The 20,137-nt window shown below is 37.2% G+C and overlaps 1 protein-coding gene across 1 annotated transcript; it reads left to right on the plus strand.

Moving 5' to 3' along the window:
- Positions 1-598: 598 nt before the first annotated feature.
- Positions 599-20,017, plus strand: LOC131125411 (serine/threonine-protein kinase OSR1-like). The gene is made up of 17 exons (XM_078791385.1): positions 599-837; positions 3,242-3,354; positions 3,599-3,707; positions 5,200-5,341; positions 5,562-5,617; positions 8,927-9,036; positions 9,122-9,223; positions 10,965-11,098; positions 11,177-11,225; positions 11,302-11,367; positions 11,469-11,591; positions 13,504-13,539; positions 13,721-13,882; positions 13,960-14,065; positions 14,135-14,203; positions 15,411-15,475; positions 17,081-20,017. The coding sequence occupies exons 1-17, from the start codon at positions 768-770 to the stop codon at positions 17,153-17,155; spliced, it is 1,587 nt and encodes a 528-aa protein (XP_078647511.1). The 5' UTR covers positions 599-767; the 3' UTR covers positions 17,156-20,017.
- The last annotated feature ends 120 nt before the right edge of the window (positions 20,018-20,137 follow it).

Raw genomic sequence — 20,137 nt, forward strand, 5'->3', positions numbered from 1 at the left:
ATTTACCAGCAAATAGTTGTGAATTTCAGAGAAAAAAGCCATACATTTAAGAGAAAATAAGTTGTGAATTTACAAGAAAAAATTCGTACATTTATGAGGAAAAAATGTACATTTATGAGAATTTTTTTTTAAATTTAAGAGAAAAAAAGTATTAAATTTACATTAAAATAGTTATACATAGCTGTCTCGGGCTCCAAATGAGCAAACCTCTTTTTCAGACGCTTTGGCATCGTTTAACGCGAGAATACAACATTGTAACAATATTTATAGCTCAAAAAAGTGGAAAAGAATGATAGGTCCCCTGTTTAACGACGACATTTTGCCATACAATTAAATAATGAAATGACATTTGTCTCCCTCTAGTGGTAAAAGTGTTTATGGGCGGGGCCCTTCGCCTCAGTCTAAAAGGTTAAGTATTTAGTGTCACTTGGTTTGCCAAGTCTTAACACAAGCTAATCTAATTTCCTATATGGCGTTTATGATATATTTCTGGGGCTCTGACCCTTTACCTTTCAATTCCATGAACACTTACCGGGCCACGAATGTACTCCGTCTGTACACCCAAGATGGCGGCCTCTTTGTTCCTGCTGACGTCATTCGATGCGTCAGTCGCGCGTAAAGTTGTGTTGACAGAGGCGACCGCATTTGTCGCGGAACAGCCGCAGTCGGTTCTCTGGGTGCCGAATGGAGTAACCTCGCCGCGATAATTCAGCCAACGCCTTCCAAACAGAGCGGACGCGCTATTTAAACGTCCTCACAACGACATTATGGCTGAAGACCAGTCCTCACAATCCTGGTCAATCGACAAGGATGACTACGTTCTCAACGAGGTGATCGGTTAGTAGCCTAGCTTGCTAATGTTTGCCTGCTAGCCCGTGCCTGTTTAAACAGCGCGAAGCTAATTGCGCTAGCCGAGTAGTGCTGCGTGGACCTCGCACACAGGGCCAGTAACGACACGTTGTTTTATGGAGCCATGTTATAAAAATATGTCTAGGCTGCTTGCGAATAGACTAGCTAGAGTCTGACGAGGTGATTTCAGACAGTTTAATAGCAATTCACCATATGAAGCTAAACGGCTTGTTCACGTAGCCCGTCAGTATTTGAAGTCACGTCAGATGCAGGAGTGGGTGGTGCCCTCAAGTAGACGATCTTTCACCGACAACACTGGTGATTTTGACAAGTAACGTTAAATATATGTAATTCCAGGACAATATTGTCATCAAATTCAAAATTGCTACATCGTATTTGACAAAAAAATTACATACAATCACTGATATGTACAGACACAATTGAGCAATCGTATTTGATCGTTTACCTTTACAAATATAATAAGTCAGAGCAATGAATCTTAACAGTATTGTAGTTGTGTGTTTTTTTATTTATCCAAAGCTGCATTGCATCGTACTGAGAGGCGTTTCCAGCGACTTTTAAGGGGTGAAATGCCTCTCAGGTTGACGCAATCCAATTCTGCACCGCAGTCAAAAAAAGATACTATAAGCAACCCCACCGTGCGCCTCATTAAAAGCAGCATCATTATCTTTTTAATGGCATTTTTTAATTTTTTGCAGACATCACCCGTTATTTCTCCAATTGCACTCAGTGGTGTGGTCATTGAGTTCAAAGTGACGTCATCATGTGATTTGCATAATAGGCAATGACGCATTCAATTTAATACACAGTGGGTTAAAACAAAACAATACATTTCTGCTTTTGCTTCTTTTTATCTGTGTTAAAAAAACGACCAGACCAGAAAAAGTTTGTATATTTGTAGGGGGCATAACATCTAGAGGAGCCTTAATACGGTACGAGGTACATTATTTAAAAAAAAAAAACAACAAAAAAAACCTTAAACTATATTAGGAAAGCAGGAAGTGAACAAAGGTAACAGTTACTGATTGTAAAAGTACCAGATGGAGGGGTAGGATTTAATAAGCTTTGCTTCTTCCTACTCCTTTTGGACATGTGGAACTGTGAACTGATTATGTGATGCATTCAATTGTAATCTGATGCATGTTCAAATGAAATGAAACCATTACCATTAATTTCGGATCGGTATTGAATCGGTATTGGCTGATACGCGTGTGGGTTTGCCGATGATTCCACCGCATGATTTACAGACAGTCATCCGCTGGGCAGCTTTGTGTTGTCGGAGGACCGTGCAACACACGCAGTCGCGGTATCCTGCCCCCCCCCCCTCTCCCTGGTGAATCATAACAAGGGTGCGTTTTTAACTTTTAATTAGCTGCTAACATTCATTCATTCATTTGTTTTCTACCGCTTATCCTCACGAGGGTCGCGTGGGTTGCTGGAGCCTATCCCAGCTCTCTTCGGGTGAGAAGCGGGGTACACCCTGGACTGGTGGCCAGCCAATCACAGGGCACATATAGACAAACAACCATTCACACTCACATTCATACCTATGGACAATTTGGAGTCGTTAATTAACCTAGCATGTTTTTGGAATGTGGGAGGAAACCGGAGTACCCGGAGAAAACCCACGCATGCACAGGGAGAACATGCAAACTCCACATCGAGATGGCCGAGGGTGGAATTGAACCCTGGTCTCCTAGCTGTGAGGTCTGCATAGCCTCTAACAGTTAAACTTAATTTAACATACAATTACATACAATCACTGGTATGTACAGTATCGTATTTGATCGTTTACCTTTACCAATATAATAATACCAAGTCAGAGCAAAAAAAAAACCTTAAACTATATTAGGAAAGCAGGAAGTGAACAAATATAACCGTTACTGATTGTAAAAGTACCAGATGGAGGGGTAGGATTTAATAAGCCTTGCTTCTTCCGACTCCTTTTGGACATGTAGAACTGTGACCTGATTATGTGATGCATTCAATGGTAATCTGATGCATGTTCAAATGAAATAAAACCATTACCATTAATTGAAATATTGCCACCTGCTTTGAAATAGGTAAGTGCATGAGAATATTGTGGCGCTTTTACGGCAGATAACAATTTTTATTGGTGGATCCCTAGCCTTAATATTAGCTAAATATCGTGCTCCTGCTACGTCTTCTCATTGTTTTGGCTATTTGAGGTGCGTACATTTGTATACTTGCACCTATTGGACGGTCCCAGTGGGAAACACTGGACTAAAAACACAGCAACATCGATCTCATTACAATCTTGTACTATTGAACCCGAAACAATTATTGTTATATGCAACAGTGAGATAGACGGATGGCTTTGCTTCAAACCTTTTTATTATGTTTCCCCCAGGCAGTGGAGCCACGGCAGTGGTCCAAGCAGCCTACTGCAAGCCCAGAAAGGAGAAGGTGGCCATAAAACGCATCAACCTTGAAAAATGTCAAACCAGCATGGATGAGCTCCTGGTAAGAAGAAACCGAAGTGCGAGACCTTTTCGCATCTGCAGTGTGTGTGTCTGTTTGACCGCATGAAACGCATCTTCATCACGTTCTTCAGAAGGATGGTCTCACACATTTGATGTGTCACAACATCAGATAGCTCCATTAATCCAAAACATGAAATCTGCTTGTTTAGGAATTGATCTAATTGAATATACACAGTGTGAAATAGTATTTGAAATACGACAAAGCGTTTCGTGTAACGTTGCAGAAGGAGATCCAAGCCATGAGCCAGTGCCATCACCCTAACATCGTGTCCTACTACACCTCCTTTGTGGTCAAGGATGAACTGTGGCTGGTCATGAAGCTCCTCAGCGGCGGTGAGTACCCAAAATAAAACAGCACCTCCATGTCACCTCCGACTGGTTTGTCTGTGAACTGCAACTGCAACGGAAGTGCTTAAAGATGTCAGCCGGCTACGTGGTATATGATGTTGCAGTGGGCGTCCATTTTGATTGACGACTCTTAATACCACGCCGCAGCATCTCCACGTCGCCAGTTGATGCCACTGCACAGTCTGAAATACCGTAATTCAGTTTTAAATGAATTAACGGGACCGCATTAGTTACCATGAAACGTCCTAACACAAAAGTATTGGAACACTGCTGTTCAGCTGTGTCCTATTGCTTTGTTTATTGGCTGCATTTAGAGGTGAAAACAACATGAAAACTAGAGAACTGTCTATGGGTGATAAAACAAGCAATTGTGGATCTGGGACAAAATAGAAAATCAAATCACAAACAACTCATAGCCGCTAAATCCACTCGGAATGTCCCGAAGAAGAAAGAAACCACTGGAAGCTAACATATGCCAAACAGGTCGACCAAGGAAAACAAGTTGATGACAGAAACGGAGATATACGTGTTAAGAAGTTAGCTATATATGAAGGACCTTGGTGATATAGGTGAAATGCTCCTTAAATTATTATATTATATTCATATTGTTTATTCTCAAAAAATTTCAACTCCTTCTAATTCCATTATGACTTTTTTCTCTTAATAATTTGCAATTTGCTAAGAAATAAAATCTCACCTTTTGTGATATAAATTTAAAAAAGCATCTTATCATGTTATTATTATTTCAACTTTCTACTTGAATAATCTTCATACATTCTCATTTCAGAGTATTATGTCTCCAGTCCCATAATATTTTGACTTTATTTCCATAATATGATGACTTTTTCACCCAGTTAGTTTTCCAAACATTTCTAACCTAAAAAATTTTTTTTTTCTTTAATATTTCAACTCTGTGCTACTGAAATGACATTTTCTCATCCTCATAATATCACGTTATTTAAAAAAAAAAATAGAAATATTTAACATTTAAAATTTTGAAAAAAAATTGCTCATTAGATAACAACAATATTTTATTTGTAAAATTTTTGCTTTATTTATTAATTTTCCAACACTTTCAACTTTCTTATCGTAAATTTCCTTCTCGTAATGATAACTCTATTCCTAAAATATTTTGACTTTATTGTTGTAATATTCTTTAACTTTTTCCACTCCCTAACTTTATTTATTGTTTTGTTTGGACACAAACACACGGTAATACAGAACAACTAATAACTACGGCACACATATTTAGAGTAGTTATTGAGGAAGTAATGAGCAACTAATAAAGAATTCATGAGAAAAAAACAAGACTAAGGCACATATGTTTAGAATAGTTACTGCTGGGGAACTAATGAACTACTGGGGAACTAACAAAGGTACTGATCTGCTTTCATCCCTTTGCCAAAAGGTGGTTGTCACAAGATCAGCATATCTTGTGACAACCACCCCCTCACTCTCTTGTCTTTTTCTTTCTCAGGTTCGGTCTTGGACATCATCAAACACATCATCTCGCGCGGCGAGCACAAGACCGGTGTATTGGACGAGGCTTGCATCGCCACCATATTGAAGGAAGTATTAGAGGGGCTGGAGTACCTTCACAAAAACGGACAAATTCATCGGTGAGACGTCAGTATGGTTATCGCCTCACACGTGTCATTACAGTATTCTTTCCTCTATACGTGACCGTGCTGGTTGAACTGGACCTCAGTCCGTAAATCATTAATAAATGAAGATAAATAATTGAGAAGGCTTGTTTCAAACAAGACTTGTCGTTTTTTGCTCTCCAGCTCACGTGAATCAGCACACCTTTTTCTGAATAATTCTCCTCTTCACTCACAGTGATCTAAAGGCTGGAAATATCCTTCTTGGGGATGACGGCTCAGTTCAAATTGCTGGTACGGTGTTTGAACTTTCTCCCTGCACTGGGAAATCATGGTGTTTCACTCGTATAATAATACAGTAATCCCTCGTTTATCACGGTCACCGTAATTTACTTTTCCTTGTAAACTTTGAAGCCTGCGGCTCTTTCTTTGACAGGAGCCAATCATGAGCTAAAAGTGAACACGCAATGAGTTTTGTTCATTCAAGGTCATTAATCAATATCACACTCTTAACTCATTGTGTCATCTTACAAAAATACTAAAATCACCACACAGCAACTTAACACTCAAAAGGTAGCTGAGAAATATGTGATACAAGTACCAAAATAAGAAAACAACTATTTTTGTTAAAAGTCAACTCACAATGAGTTTGTCCACTCAAGGTCATTAATCAATATAACACTCTTAACTCATCGTGTCATCTTACAAAAACACTAAAATCACCACACAGCAACTTAACACTCAAAGGGTAGCTGAGAAATATATGAGTTCAAAATAAAACAACTATTTTTGCTAAAAGTGAACTCACAAGGAGTTTGTCCACTCAAGGTCATTAATCAATATAACACTCTTAATTAATTGTGTCATCTTACAAAAACACTAAAATCACCACACAGCAACTTAACACTCAAAAAGTAGCTGAGAAATATGTGATACAAGTACCAATATGAGTTCAAGATAAGAAAACAACTCTTTTTGCTAAAAGTGAACTCACAATGAGTTTGTCCGCTCAAGGTCATTAATGAATATAACACTCTTAACTCATTGTGTCATCTTACAAAAATAGTAAAATCACCACACAGCAACTTAACACTCAAAAGGTAGCTGAGAAATATGTGATACAAGTACCAATATGAGTTCAAGATAAGAAAACAGCTATTTTTGCTAAAAGTGAACTCACAAGGAGTTTGTCCACTCAAGGTCATTAATCAATGTAACACTCTTAACTCATCGTGTCATCTTACAAAACACTAAAATCACCACACAGCAACTTAACACTCAAAAAGTAGCTGAGAAATATGTGATACGAGTACCAATATGAGTTCAAGATAAGAAAACAACTATTTTTGCTAAAAGTGAACTCACAATGACTTTGTCCGCTCAAGGTCATTAATCAATATAACACTCTTAACTCATTGTGTCATCTTACAAAAATACTAAAATCACCACACAGCAACTCAACACTCAAAAGGTAGCTGAGAAATATGTGATAGAAGTACCAATATGAGTTCAAAATAAGAAAACAACTATTTTTGCTAAAAGTGAACTCACAATTATTTTGTCCACTCAAGGTCATTACTCAGTATAACACTCTTAACTTACCGTGTCATCTTGCAAAAACACTAAAATCAACACACAGCAACTTAACACTCAAAAGGTAGCTGAGAAATATGTGATACAAGTACCAATATGAGTTCAAGATAAGAAAACAACTATTTTTGCTAAAAGTGAACTCACAATGAGTTTGTCCGCTCAAGGTCATTAATCAATATAACACTCTTAATTTGCCGTGTCATCTTACAAAACACTAAAATCACCACACAGCAACTTAACACTCAAAAGGTAGCTGAGAAATATGTGATACAAGTACCAATATGAGTTCAAAATAAGAAAACTACTTTTGCTAAAAGTGAACTCACAATGAGTTTGTCCGCTCAAGGTCATTAATCAATATAACACTCTTAATTTGCCGTGTCATCTTACAAAACACTAAAATCACCACACAGCAACTTAACACTCAAAAGGTAGCTGAGAAATATGTGATACAAGTACCAATATGAGTTCAAAATAAGAAAACTACTTTTGCTAAAAGTGAACTCACAATGAGTTTGTCCACTCAAGGTCATTAATCAATATAACCCTCTTAACTCATCGTGTCATCTTGCAAAAACACTAAAATCAACACACAGCAACTTAACACTCAAAAGGTAGCTGAGAAATATGTGATACAAGTACCAATATGAGTTCAAAATAAGAACTATTTTTGCAATAATGAATTTTGTCCAAGCAAAGAATTTCATTGGTTATGGCTGGCTGGGAGGCTGAAATGATGTCAGCCTCCTTTGGCACACTCTGGTGGACAGAGGCAGCATTGCCATAACCAATGCAATACTGTGCTTTTATTTTAAATTTGTATTAGTACTAGTGTTGCTTAGCTACGTTTTGGTTGTTAAGTTGCTGTGTGATGATTTTATTGTTCTTTGTAACAAGACACTGTAATTTCCAAGGGCTTGACAAGCTCATTGTGACTTTATTCATAGCTTATGATTGGTTCCTATCAAATAAAAATCCACCGGTCCTCACAGAGTTGTGTGTGTCACAATGTGCCATTTTATGACGTGATAATAATGAAATAATAATAATAATCAAAACCTGTAATAATTGCTGCTGACTGCTATCAAGTCTATTAGTGACACCTAGATAAAATAAATAAAAGCTTTTTATAATTTATAATTTCATTAATCAATATAACACTCTTAACTCATTGTGTCATCTTACAAAAATACTAAAATCACCACACAGCAACTTGACACTCAAAAAGTAGCTGAGAAATATGTGATACAAGTACCAATATGAGTTCAAGATAAGAAAACAACTATTTTTGCTAAAAGTGAACTCACAATGAGTTTGTCCGCTCAAGGTCATTAATCAATATAACACTCTTAACTCATTGTGTCATCTTACAAAAATACTAAAATCACCACACAGCAACTTAACACTCAAAAGGTAGCTGAGAAATATGTGATAGAAGTACCAATATGAGTTCAAAATAAGAAAACAACTATTTTTGCTAAAAGTGAACTCACAATGAGTTTGTCCACTCAAGGTCATTAATCAATATAACACTCTTAACTCACCCTGTCATCTTACAAAAACACTAAAATCACCACACAGCAACTTAACACTCAAAAGGTAGCTGAGAAATATGTGATACAAGTACCAATATGAGTTCAAGATAAGAAAACAACTATTTTTGCTAAAAGTGAACTCACAAGGAGTTTGTCCACTCAAGGTCATTAATCAATATAACACTCTTAACTCATCGTGTCATCTTACAAAAACACTAAAATCACCACACAGCAACTTAACACTCAAAAAGTAGCTGAGAAATATGTGGAAAATATCCAAAAATAAATAAAAGCTTTTTATAATTTATAATTTTTTTTATAATTTATTTATTCATTCATTTTCGAAAATCAGCAATCTAGTGAGGGCGCCATGTCGGAACCGCGAAGTGACGAGGGACGACTGTATCAACTTTCAATTAAAGCATGAAATGGAAACTGTTTTTACTTACCCCCCCCCCCCACTCGTGACCCCTAGATTTTGGCGTGAGTGCCTTTCTAGCGGCAGGTGGGGATATGACACGGAACAAAGTTCGGAAGACGTTTGTTGGGACGCCGTGCTGGATGGCTCCTGAGGTCATGGAGCAGGTAGGTGACATATTTAACCAACAATATCCTCTTTTTGTTTTTTTTTTAAATCCACCTTGGGTGCAACTTTTGTTTCTTTCCACAGGTCCGTGGTTATGACTTTAAAGCTGACATTTGGAGTTTTGGCATCACTGCCATTGAGCTCGCTACCGGAGCCGCACCGTATCACAAATATCCACCTATGAAGGTAACCGTGTATATGTTTGTCGTTTTTTAATTAAGGCTGTGGACGCCTGCTCTGATGATTGGTCCAGTTTGGGGGCTTCAAACCTCGCAAGATGAGATAGCATACCTGTACTTTCAAGACTCTCGCTGCATCCTGAGGTTGCATTTTTTTTTTTTTTGTAATTTTGCATCAGTCCTTAGAAAAGAGAGTGTTCATGTCTCATAAGGATTGTGGGTGATTCCTTTAACCCTCCTCTTAAGGTGTTAGGGTCGGCACCGACCCGTTTTACATTTTAATGCATAAAAAGAATCACATAATATTTGTTTAATTCATCAAGGCTTTTTGACTTTGTCAGGAAACTCTATTTCAACAAAATAAAACCAAAAAAAATATTTTTACTACATTTTAAAATGGTCTGGTTGAAATTATGACAACTGTATTGTTAGGGTCTGTTATAATAATATGACTATAAAGCAATATTTTGAGCCAAAACTGAAATCATAAGTGTACAATTAGCCAACACAATGACAACCAGCTCCTCTTCTCATCATGTATACTTCAGGGAATTCAGATTTTCTGGTTTTCCAGTATACCAGCAGAAAAACAAGGTGCAGACATGTGAGGGGAATTCACTCATTTGATTGGCTGATTTCACATTTACAATTTGGATCATGGAAAGAATGGCAAGAAGTACAGTGAACCAAGATCTGGACCTGTTCTGCTTTTTGATTTCGGTTTATACTAAAGTTCTGTTGCTTGACATTAATATATATGGGTCAAAATTCACCCCAACACCATAGATGTTTCTTTAGTGATTAATACTAAAATGAAAAAATAAATAAAACTAATTGATTTAAGAGATTAAGAGACTATTAATGATTCTTTTGAGGTTCATTTTACCATTTTTAGAAATTGAAATGGAGGAGTATAGTGACAAAAAAAAGGCCTACATGCCCACACCAAAAGCACATACAAGGAAAGCGATGAAAATAGAACAAACACGATAAGAAAAATCAATAACTCATTGAGATAAAATTCACACAATTATTAAATAATAACAAATTCACACATTTAGAAAATAAATAATAAAGTGCATTTTTTTAAAACTCCGTTACATTAACCCTTAGATGCATTAGTGGGTCAAAAATGACCCGGTCAGGTTGTTTTCTTGAAATATCTTCGTAATGAAAAATTGTTATCATTTCATATTTTTGATATCATGTCATTCACATTTTTAGCTTACCTTTTATATATTTTAAGAAATTTTTGTTTGTTAACTTTTTCTACCTTTTCTTGACATTAATATATATGGGTCAAAATTCACCCCAACACCATAGATGTTTCTTTAGTGATTAATACTAAAATGAGAAAATAAATTAATTGATTTAAGAGATATGTTCTATAGCTCTCAGTAATAGCCAGGTAACAAAATAATTAAATTTATTAATATGATTATTTTGAGGTTAATTTTACCATTTTTAGAAATTGAAATGGAGGAGTATAGTGACTAAAAAAGGCCTACATTCCCACAACAAAAGTATTAAAATCAACATTTTCATGGATGAGGAAGCCTAAGAAGGTAAAAAATTTGATGGTAACTTATTGTTTTTAGTGTATTTTATAGCTGATTTAATACATGGGTCAAAACCGACTTGTTAACATAAGAGATGATACCAGAAATGTAACACAATGTATTGTGTTTAGCATACAACACACGTGTATGCAGCCCAGTCAAAGCTGATACCAGAGACGATGTTTCTAGGTGCTGATGCTGACTCTGCAGAACGACCCTCCCTGTCTGGAGACGGGCATCACGGACAAGGAGATGGTGAAGAAGTATGGCAAGTCCTTCAGGAAGATGATCACACTGTGTTTACAAAAGGACCCAGAAAAAAGGTATGTTCCTTAAATTTATATCAGTGCCTTCCATTTGCTTTTATTCCATTTAATTCCTCTTTATTTGTTCCCATTTAGGCCAACTGCAGCCGAGTTACTGAAGCACAAATTCTTCACAAAAGCTAAGGCAAGCCTCCAGTGTTTTAAAGTACACTTTACATTTTTTTTTTTAATATCTAAAACACTGGTTCCCTCTCTAACAGAACAATGAGCACCTGCAGGAGAGGCTTTTACACAAAGGCCCATCAATATCGGAGCGTTCAAAGAAGGTTTGCCAACCTTGAATTACCTACCCGTCATGTACTGAAGAACTGAAGATTAACCAGGAATTATTTATTTATTTTTTTTCTCTCCCGCTTTTACTTTGAAGGTGAGACGCGTGCCAGGGTCCAGCGGCCGCCTCCACAAGACGGAGGATGGCGGTTGGGAGTGGAGTGACGATGAGCTGGATGAGGAGAGCGAGGAAGGCAAAGCTGCTGTGGCGGCTCTGCGGGTGAGATGTCCCAACAAAAAATGTATTGCGCATTTATTTATTATGTATTATGCCAAATTTAAAACAGGAACAACATCAAATTAAAAGCACAAAATGAATACACACCCAATATCCACAGAACAAATTTACAAATATCAGCATATGAGGTGAAAGAGAATGGCCCATATTTTCAAAATTTGTATCTTTTCAAACAGGAGTAAATAAAATATGAATTAGCAATACCTTGCTTTTCCTCCGACGACTTTATAGGGGACCTATTATGCTCATTTTCAGCCCTTTGTATTGAGTTCTGGACTCCTGTAGAGCAGCCACACATAATAACATGCACAGAAAGCTTTCTAGATCTTCTAGAGTGTGAACCTATTCCAGCAGTAGTTCTTTGGATTCGGATTGGAACGGTCTCATTCAATCATTTTGTACCGCTTTTCTCACGAGGGTCACGGGGTGGGTGCTGGAGCCTATCCCAGCTGTCTTTGGGCGAGTGGCGGTGTACACCCTGGACTGGTGGCCAGCCAATCACAGGGCACATATAGACAAACAACCATTCACACTCACATTCATACCTATGGACAATTTGGAGTCGCTAATTAACCTAGCATGTTTTTGGAATGTGGGAGGAAACCGGAGTACCCGGAGAAAACCCACGCATGCACGGGGAGAACATGCAAACTCCACACAGAGATGGCCGAGGGTGGAATTGAACTTGGGTCTCCTAGCTGTGAGTTCTGCGCGCTAACCACTTGACCGCCGTGGCCCCCCCAGAAGGGTCTGTTTTAATTTATTTATTCCACCCACAACCCACCTGCCTCCGGGCACGCCCACACCGCTGTGACGAGTCACACTCACTTGTACCAGGGCACGCCCATATAAGGAAGTCCAGCTCACTGTGACTTCTTTCAGGGATCACGACCAAACTAACAACATTTGTAAGTCAGAAAAGTGGGAAAAAGCATCATAATTCCTCTTTTAAAACTAAAAGCACAGTTTTATTTCTTTTAAAAAAGAACAAAAAGTGAAGTGAAGTGAAGAAAGTGAAGAGTGGTTAGCGCGCAGACCTCACAGCTAGGAGACCAGGGTTCAATTCCACCCTCGGCCATCTCTGTGTGGAGTTTACATGTTCTCCCCGTGCATGCGTGGGTTTTCTCCGGGTACTCCGGTTTCCTCCCACATTCCAAAAACATGCTAGGTTAATTAGCGACTCCAAATTGTCCATAGGTATGAATGTGAGTGTGAATGGTTGTTTGTCTATATGTGCCCTGTGATTGGCTGGCCACCAGTCCAGGGTGTACCCCGCCTCTCGCCCTCAGAAGACAGCTGGGATAGGCTCCAGCACCCCCTGCAACCCTTGTGAGGAAAAGCGGTAGAAAATGAATGAATGAATAAGACCGTTTTGGAAATCCAAAGAACTACTGCTGGAATAGGTTCAGACTCTAGAAGATATAGAAAGCTTTCTGTGCAGGTTATTATGTGTAACTGCTCTACAGGTGTCCACAACTCAATACAGTCGTCGGAGGAAAAGCAAGGTACTGCTAATTCATATTTTAGTTACTCTGTTTGAAAAGATATGAATTTTGAAAATATGGGCCACAGTGCAAAAAGGCACAATATGATGAAAAAAAAACTAAATATTGATACTAATAATTAATATTACTAATAATTTGGCTTTAAATATATGTAAATGTTTTTTTGGAATAGAAAATATACATAATAAAGTGTAAGTCCGGATACCCGTTTTCTAATGTGTCTAGATGTGGGGTTCAATCTCCTGTTGTCTTGTTCATGTGATGTTTTTAATGTTTTGGAATACTGTTTTATGTGGGAATCTTTCAATTCCATCCATGGGGATCAATGTTGGCTTAATAAAAGACATGCATGGTTTTAATCCTGACGATCTGTCATGTCCATTCTGCAGTCGCCCAGAGTGAGGGATGGATCCCAGACAATGGAGGTGAGTCCCATGATAGTGGACACGACCCGCAGACTTTCATTAATTTCTTACAATGTCTTGATAAAGTGATCTGCATGAGCGTCTCGGCTGTTTGTCGTCCTCTTTTACCCCCCCCCCACCCGACCCATCTCATGTATCACCGCAAAACGCCTCAACTTACTTGAGTTTGTTTTCGCTTTAGATTTTCCAGCCACCAGATGGCTCCACTGGACACCTTCAGCCTCCTGCTACAGCCAATGAGAACTTTTCACCCGTGGGACAAAGCGGGGAATGCCCTCCACCTCAAGCTCCAGCTCCCGCTCCAGCACAGATGGTGAGCCCGTCACATCCACCCCCAACTCAGGTAAGAAACCCACATATGGAGTATGGACCTTTTTATATACGTTTAGTACTGTATACACTACGTGATAACTGTTGCAGGATCCCAATGTATCTGATGCCAGCGTTCCCATCAGCCTGGTCCTCCGGCTGAGGAATCCCAAGAAGGAACTCAATGACATTAGGTTTGAGTTCATGTCTGGCAGAGGTATGACGCATCATGGAAGTCGCTCCTTGCTAAAGCTTTCTGCTAATGCTTCTCCTTGTATGTCCTCAGACTCTGCAGACGGAGTGTCTCAGGAGTTAGTTTCAGCCGGTCTGGTTGATGGGAGAGACTTAGTCATTGGTAAGTCTAATCAGATGCATTATCAGATATTTCCGCATTTGTGTTGTGATCAGAGTTTTACATCGCAGTTCAAACATCACATTGAATCTCAGCTTGCATCAGGCTAAAAATAACCAATTAGCTAAAAATGTCATCCAGTACTTCTAAACAAGAGAGGAAAATATGATCTCAGGGAAGAAGTACATTGAAATAAAACACTTATATGCTAGGACTACGTTAAAAAGCCATAGCATTTCAGTATGTGGAATCAAACTATGGAATGGATTGAGTAAGACCCTCAAACAATGCACAACGATGAGCCAATTCAAGAAACAATACAAGCAGTTGATGTTTGCTAAATACAAGGATGAAGAGTCTTGAACCAGTCATGATGTGCTATACATATCACTATATTGACACTTACTATGGTACCCATTATGTCATTGGATGGTCATATCACCTTGTACTTCGGTACGTGACAAGAAAATAAAATAAAATTATTTTTTTTAAACTGAAACTACATTAGGAAAGCAGGAAGTGAACAAATGTAACAGTTACTGATTGTAAAAGTTAAATTAAATAAAAAAAAAACTATCTAGGAAAGCAGGAAGTGAACAAATGTAACAGTTACTGATTGTAAAAGTTTAATTAAATAAAAAAACCTATATCGGAAAGCAGGAAGTGAACAAATGTAACAGTTACTGATTGTAAAAGTTAAATTAAATTAAATAATTAAAAAAAACTATATCAAAAAGCAGGAAGTGAACAAATGTAACAGTTACTGATTGTAAAAGTACCAGATGGAGGGGTAGGATTTAATAAGCTTTGCTTCTTCCTACTCCTTTTGGACATGTGGAACTGTGAACTGATTATGGGATGCATTCAATTGTTATCTGATGCATGTTCAAATCAAATAAAACCATTACTAGCTTGGGCATCTTGGGCTTGGCGACTCGAAATGTTCCATAGGTATGAATGTGAGTGTGAATGGTGGTTTGTATAAGAATAAGCGGCATAGAAAATGATGAATGGATGGACTATATCTACTATGTTGGGTGATAAAAGTGACCCAACATATATATATTGTCTCCCCCTCACAGCAGTCCTTGTCCCCTGCACTCCCACCTCCATGAGTAGCTTGGAAAAGACTTAAAATCAGAATAGCCGCTGATATTAGTAATCACACGACTCGCCTTAACTCCTGATTTCTTCTTCATCTTCATTGTAGTTGCTGCCAATCTACAAAAGATTGTGGATGATCCTCACAATAACAAAAATGTCACTTTTAAGCTGGTAAGTCATGATTGAGTGTTTATGGGGGGGGGGTATGAATACATTTCTAATTTGAATGAAATATTTTCTCCAGAAAACAAAGTGATTGTCTAATTTGCATATTTGACCATGATGCAAAGAAAGAATGCCAATTTTCAATAACTCCCACTCACATGTTTGTGCGTGGACGTGTAAAACTGAGCTTTTTTGGTTTGCATCATTAAAAATATGATTAAACAGTTATTGACCACGGTAGACATGTGCACTAAAAACACTAATGATGTTTCGTGGGCTCCATGTAAGTGTGCAGCTATTTAAAATAATAATGATAATAATAATGATAAATTAGGTAAACATTATTGTACATGTGATGTATTGATAAACTATATTATAATCCTGTACAGAGTTGGATCAACAAGTTACACACACACACAAGGCAGGAAGTGGCAAATTTGATCAAATTTATTTGTGGCGATCCACATTGATTCGTGGCGGGCCACAAATAATTCCATGGGCAAAAAACACTCAGACTCCCATTTGTGGGAATATGAAGTCTCGTGGTTAGCGCGCAGACCTCACAGCTAGGAGACCAGGGTTCAATTCCACCCTCGGCCATGTTCTCCCCGTGCATGCGTGGGTTTTCTCCGGGTACTCCGGTTTCCTCCCACATTCCAAAAACATGCTAGGTTAATTAGCGACTCCAAATTGTCCATAGGTATGAATGTGATTGTGAATGGTTGTTTGTCTATATGTGCCCTGTGATTGGCTGGCCACCAGTGCAGGGTGTACCCCGCCTCTCGCCGAAAGACTGCTGGGATAGGCTCCAGCAACCCGGCGACCGAATTGGATCAACAAGTTACACACACAAGACAGGAAGCGGCAAATTTTATCAAATTTATTTGTGGCGATCCACATTGATTGGTGGCGGGCCACAAATAATTCCATGGAAACACTCAGACTCCATTTGTGGGAATATGAAGTATGCCTCTCCTCCAACCGACGTCTTATGCATTTGTTTCCCAGGCATCCGGTGATAAAAAAAATCAGAATTATGAGAAGTCAAAATTACGAGATAGGAAAGTGAATTATGAGATTAAAATGTAAAAATTATTAGATAAATAAGATAGAACATCAGAATTTAAAGATTAGAAGTTGTGATTATCAGATCGGAAAGTCAATTATGAGATTAAAATGTCAGAATTATGAGATAAAAAATAAAATAAGAAAAAAATTATTAGGTAAATAAGATAAAATCAGGTTTATGAAATAAAAAGTTGTGATTATGAGATCAGAAAGTCAATTATGAGATTAAAAAGTCCAAATTATGAGATAAAAAAAATCAGAATTACGAGATAGGAAAGTCAATTGTGAGATTAAAATGTCAGAATTATAAGATTAAAAAAAATCAGAATTATGACATTGGAAAGTCAATTATGACAAATCAAAATTATGAGATTAAAATGTCAGAAGAAAAAAGTCAAAATTATGAGATGAATAAAATAAAATATCAGAATTATGAGATTGGAACGTCAATTATGAGAAGTTACAAAATTATGTGATGGGAAACGTTAATTATGAGATAAAAATTTGAAATGAGGTACAGACTCATGCATTTTGTTTCACCAGGCATCCGGCGTGGAAGAGTCTGAAATTCCCGACGACATCAAACTCATCGGCTTCGCACAGCTCAGCATCAGCTAAGCGAAGAAGAGCGCGCAGCAAAAGACAGCATCCACTGGTAAACGCGCAGCTGCATTCTAGTAAATTCTACGACGACGACGCCGCTGCCGCCAAAGAGAGGGAGGACGAGACGTGAAGCTGGCAGGGAACGTGACACTTCAGCAGGATTGCCCCCCCCCCCCCCCCCCCCCCCGAGGACCACACACGGAGCAGAGGGAGTAGGAGGGGCGCAGTACATCACATGAACACACTTGAAATGTTTACAGTGCGCTTATTCACGGGAGAGGACATCAACTATATCAAGTCATTTTTCTTTTTTTTCCCGCCCCCCCCTTCTTTATTCATAAGTACAACCCAAACCGTCTCCTGCCAGTACTGGAAAATGATGCCTTCCCCCGCCAGTTTTTTTTTTTTTTTTCCCTAACACTGTGCCACAAGAGTCAAGACGAAGTCGTGCCACCTGAAAAAGGCACTTTATACAACACTGAATTTGACCAGTGAAAATAATGAAGCCTTAGTTAATACGCTTTTTTCCCTCTTCCTAATACTTATTATTGGCTGAAATACACGCATGCGTTTTTTTTTAACACCTCCTCTTAAAGAGAAAGGGAATAACACAATCAGTCAAAACACAACCAAAGAGAACCAGGCTCCGACCGCAGCACTAAAAACACGTATAAATCCTCCTCACTGGATCTACTCCGGCGTTACATTTAGTCGTTTCGACACTCAACTTTATCCGAAATGTTCAACTCGTCCGGCCTGATGTTCTTATCCTATGCAATATAGTTTTAACTGGATGTCACGCACTTATTCACGGCTGAATTCAATGTACTACTGTACCTCAACATTTCAAGCCGCAAAGGTAGCGCCGCCACATTGACGTCCGCACGTGAATGATTGACACTTTTTTTTTTTTTTTTGTGAAGTAGTAATATTGCATGTTTGTTTCATTCGCTTTAACTGTTTTCTTTTTTTGGGAAACCCGAATACAATTGAGGAGTGTTGATTCCTCGCCGGTTTGGTTTCTAAAGTGCTGAAAGGTGTGTGTATTCCCACGTCGGACATGTTTCACCAAAGTAAAAAAAAAACAAAAAAACCCAAATACAAAACCGATTTTCTACAAATTAGCCCAGTTTGATAGTGGACTCCACCTGCATATTCTAGTAATAGTGTGCAGTACATGGCTGCAGCCAGCAGGGGCCGCTGATTCTTCCAACTGCTACTGCTAGAGCAGCCACTACTTTATTATGCTCAATACAACACTGATTATATGATTTGATGGTATTTTATGAGTTGATATGCTCTGCTTAATGAATTGTAGAAAAAAGTCTTAATTTTACCAATTAATCCATGAAATTTGGGCTAATGCCCATTCAAACACAGCACACAAGGAATGAATGGTGGTGCTATTATAATTTTCTTCTCTGTAATTGAAGACACACATTACATATGTATGTGTACACGTGTGTGTGTGTGTGTGTGTTATATTTCGAAAGAGAAGACCCTTTGCTGTTCATATCAGCATGATATAGAAGCCCGTTTCAGCCACTGAAAGAAAAAATATCCCTTTGGTAAATCATAAGTCTAAATGACAAGATAAAGTCATAATAACGAGATTAAAATGTTATAATTTGGAGAATTTGGTCAATTTTTTATGAGATTAAAAGAGAAAATTTTGACTTATGAGAAAAGTCAAAATTACGAGATAGGAAAGTCAATTATGTTGACTTGACTAATGTTCTAAAAAAATAAAGTCAAACTTATATGAAAATAATAATAAAATAATATAAATAAAATAATAAAATGAAACATCCATATTATGAGATTGGAACGTCAATTATGAGAAGTCAAAATTACGAGATGGGAAAGTCAATTATGAGATTAAAATGTTATAAGAAAAAAATCTAAATTATTAGGTAAATAAGATAAAATCAGGTTTATGAGATAAAAAGTTGTGATTATGAGATCGGAAAGTCAATTATGAGATAAAAAAATCTGAATTATGAGAAGTCAAAATTACGAGATAGGAAAGTCAATTATGAGATTAAAATGTTATCAGAAAAAAGTCAAAATTATTAGATAAATAAGATAAAACATTAGAATTTAGAGATAAAAAGTTGTGATTATCAGATCGGAAAGTCAATTATGAGATTAAAATGTCAGAATTATGAGATAAAAAAAATCTGAATTATGAGATTGGAAAGTCAATTATGAGATGTCAAAATTACGAGATAGGAAAGTCAATTATGAGATTAAAAAGTCAAAATTATGAGATAAAAAAATCGGAATTATGAGGTTGGAAAGTCAATTACAAGATTAAAATGTTATAAGAAAAAAGTCAAAATTATGAGATAAATAAGATAAAACATCAGAATTTAGAGATAAAAAGTTGTGATTATAAGATCGGAAAGTCAATTATGAGATTAAAATGTCGGAATTATGAGAAGTCAAAATTACAAGATAGGAAAGTTAATTATGAAATTAAAATGTTATGAGAAAAAAAATCTAAATTATTAGGTAAATAAGATAAAATCAGGTTTATGAGATAAAAAGTTGTGATTATGAGATCGGAAAGTCAATTATGAGATAAAAAAAAATCTGAATTATGAGAAAAGTCAATTATGAGATAAAAAATTGTAATTATGAGAAAAGTCAAAATTACGAGATAGGAAAGTCAATTATGAGATTAAAATGTCAGAATTACGAGATTAAAAAAATTATGAGATTGGAAAGTCAATTATGAGAATTTACAGAATTTAGAGGTAAAAAGTTGTGATTATGAGAACGGAAAGTCAATCATGAGATTAAAAAGTCCAAATTATGAGATAAAAAAAATCAGAATTATGAGATTGGAAAGTCAATTATGAGAAGTCAAAATTACGAGATAGGAAAGTCAATTATGACATGAAAATGTTATAAGAAAAAAAGTCAAAATTATGAGATGAATAAAATAAAACCTCAGAATTATGACCTTGGAACGGCAATTATGAGAAGTTACAA

This window comes from Doryrhamphus excisus, linkage group LG6, assembly GCF_037039965.1.
Source record: "Doryrhamphus excisus strain RoL-2023G ecotype Guam linkage group LG6, RoL_Dexc_Guam_v1.1, whole genome shotgun sequence".
Taxonomy (NCBI): domain Eukaryota; kingdom Metazoa; phylum Chordata; class Actinopteri; order Syngnathiformes; family Syngnathidae; genus Doryrhamphus; species Doryrhamphus excisus.

Excerpts from the sequence above, each read along its gene's own strand:
- LOC131125411 (XM_078791385.1), top strand. The coding sequence starts at position 768 with ATGGCTGAAGACCAGTCCTCACAATCCTGGTCAATCGACAAGGATGAC. Across the intron at positions 3,708-5,199 it reads CATGAAGCTCCTCAGCGGCG|GTTCGGTCTTGGACATCATC; the intron begins GTGAGTACCCAA and ends TTTCTTTCTCAG. Across the intron at positions 5,342-5,561 it reads AAAAACGGACAAATTCATCG|TGATCTAAAGGCTGGAAATA; the intron begins GTGAGACGTCAG and ends CTTCACTCACAG.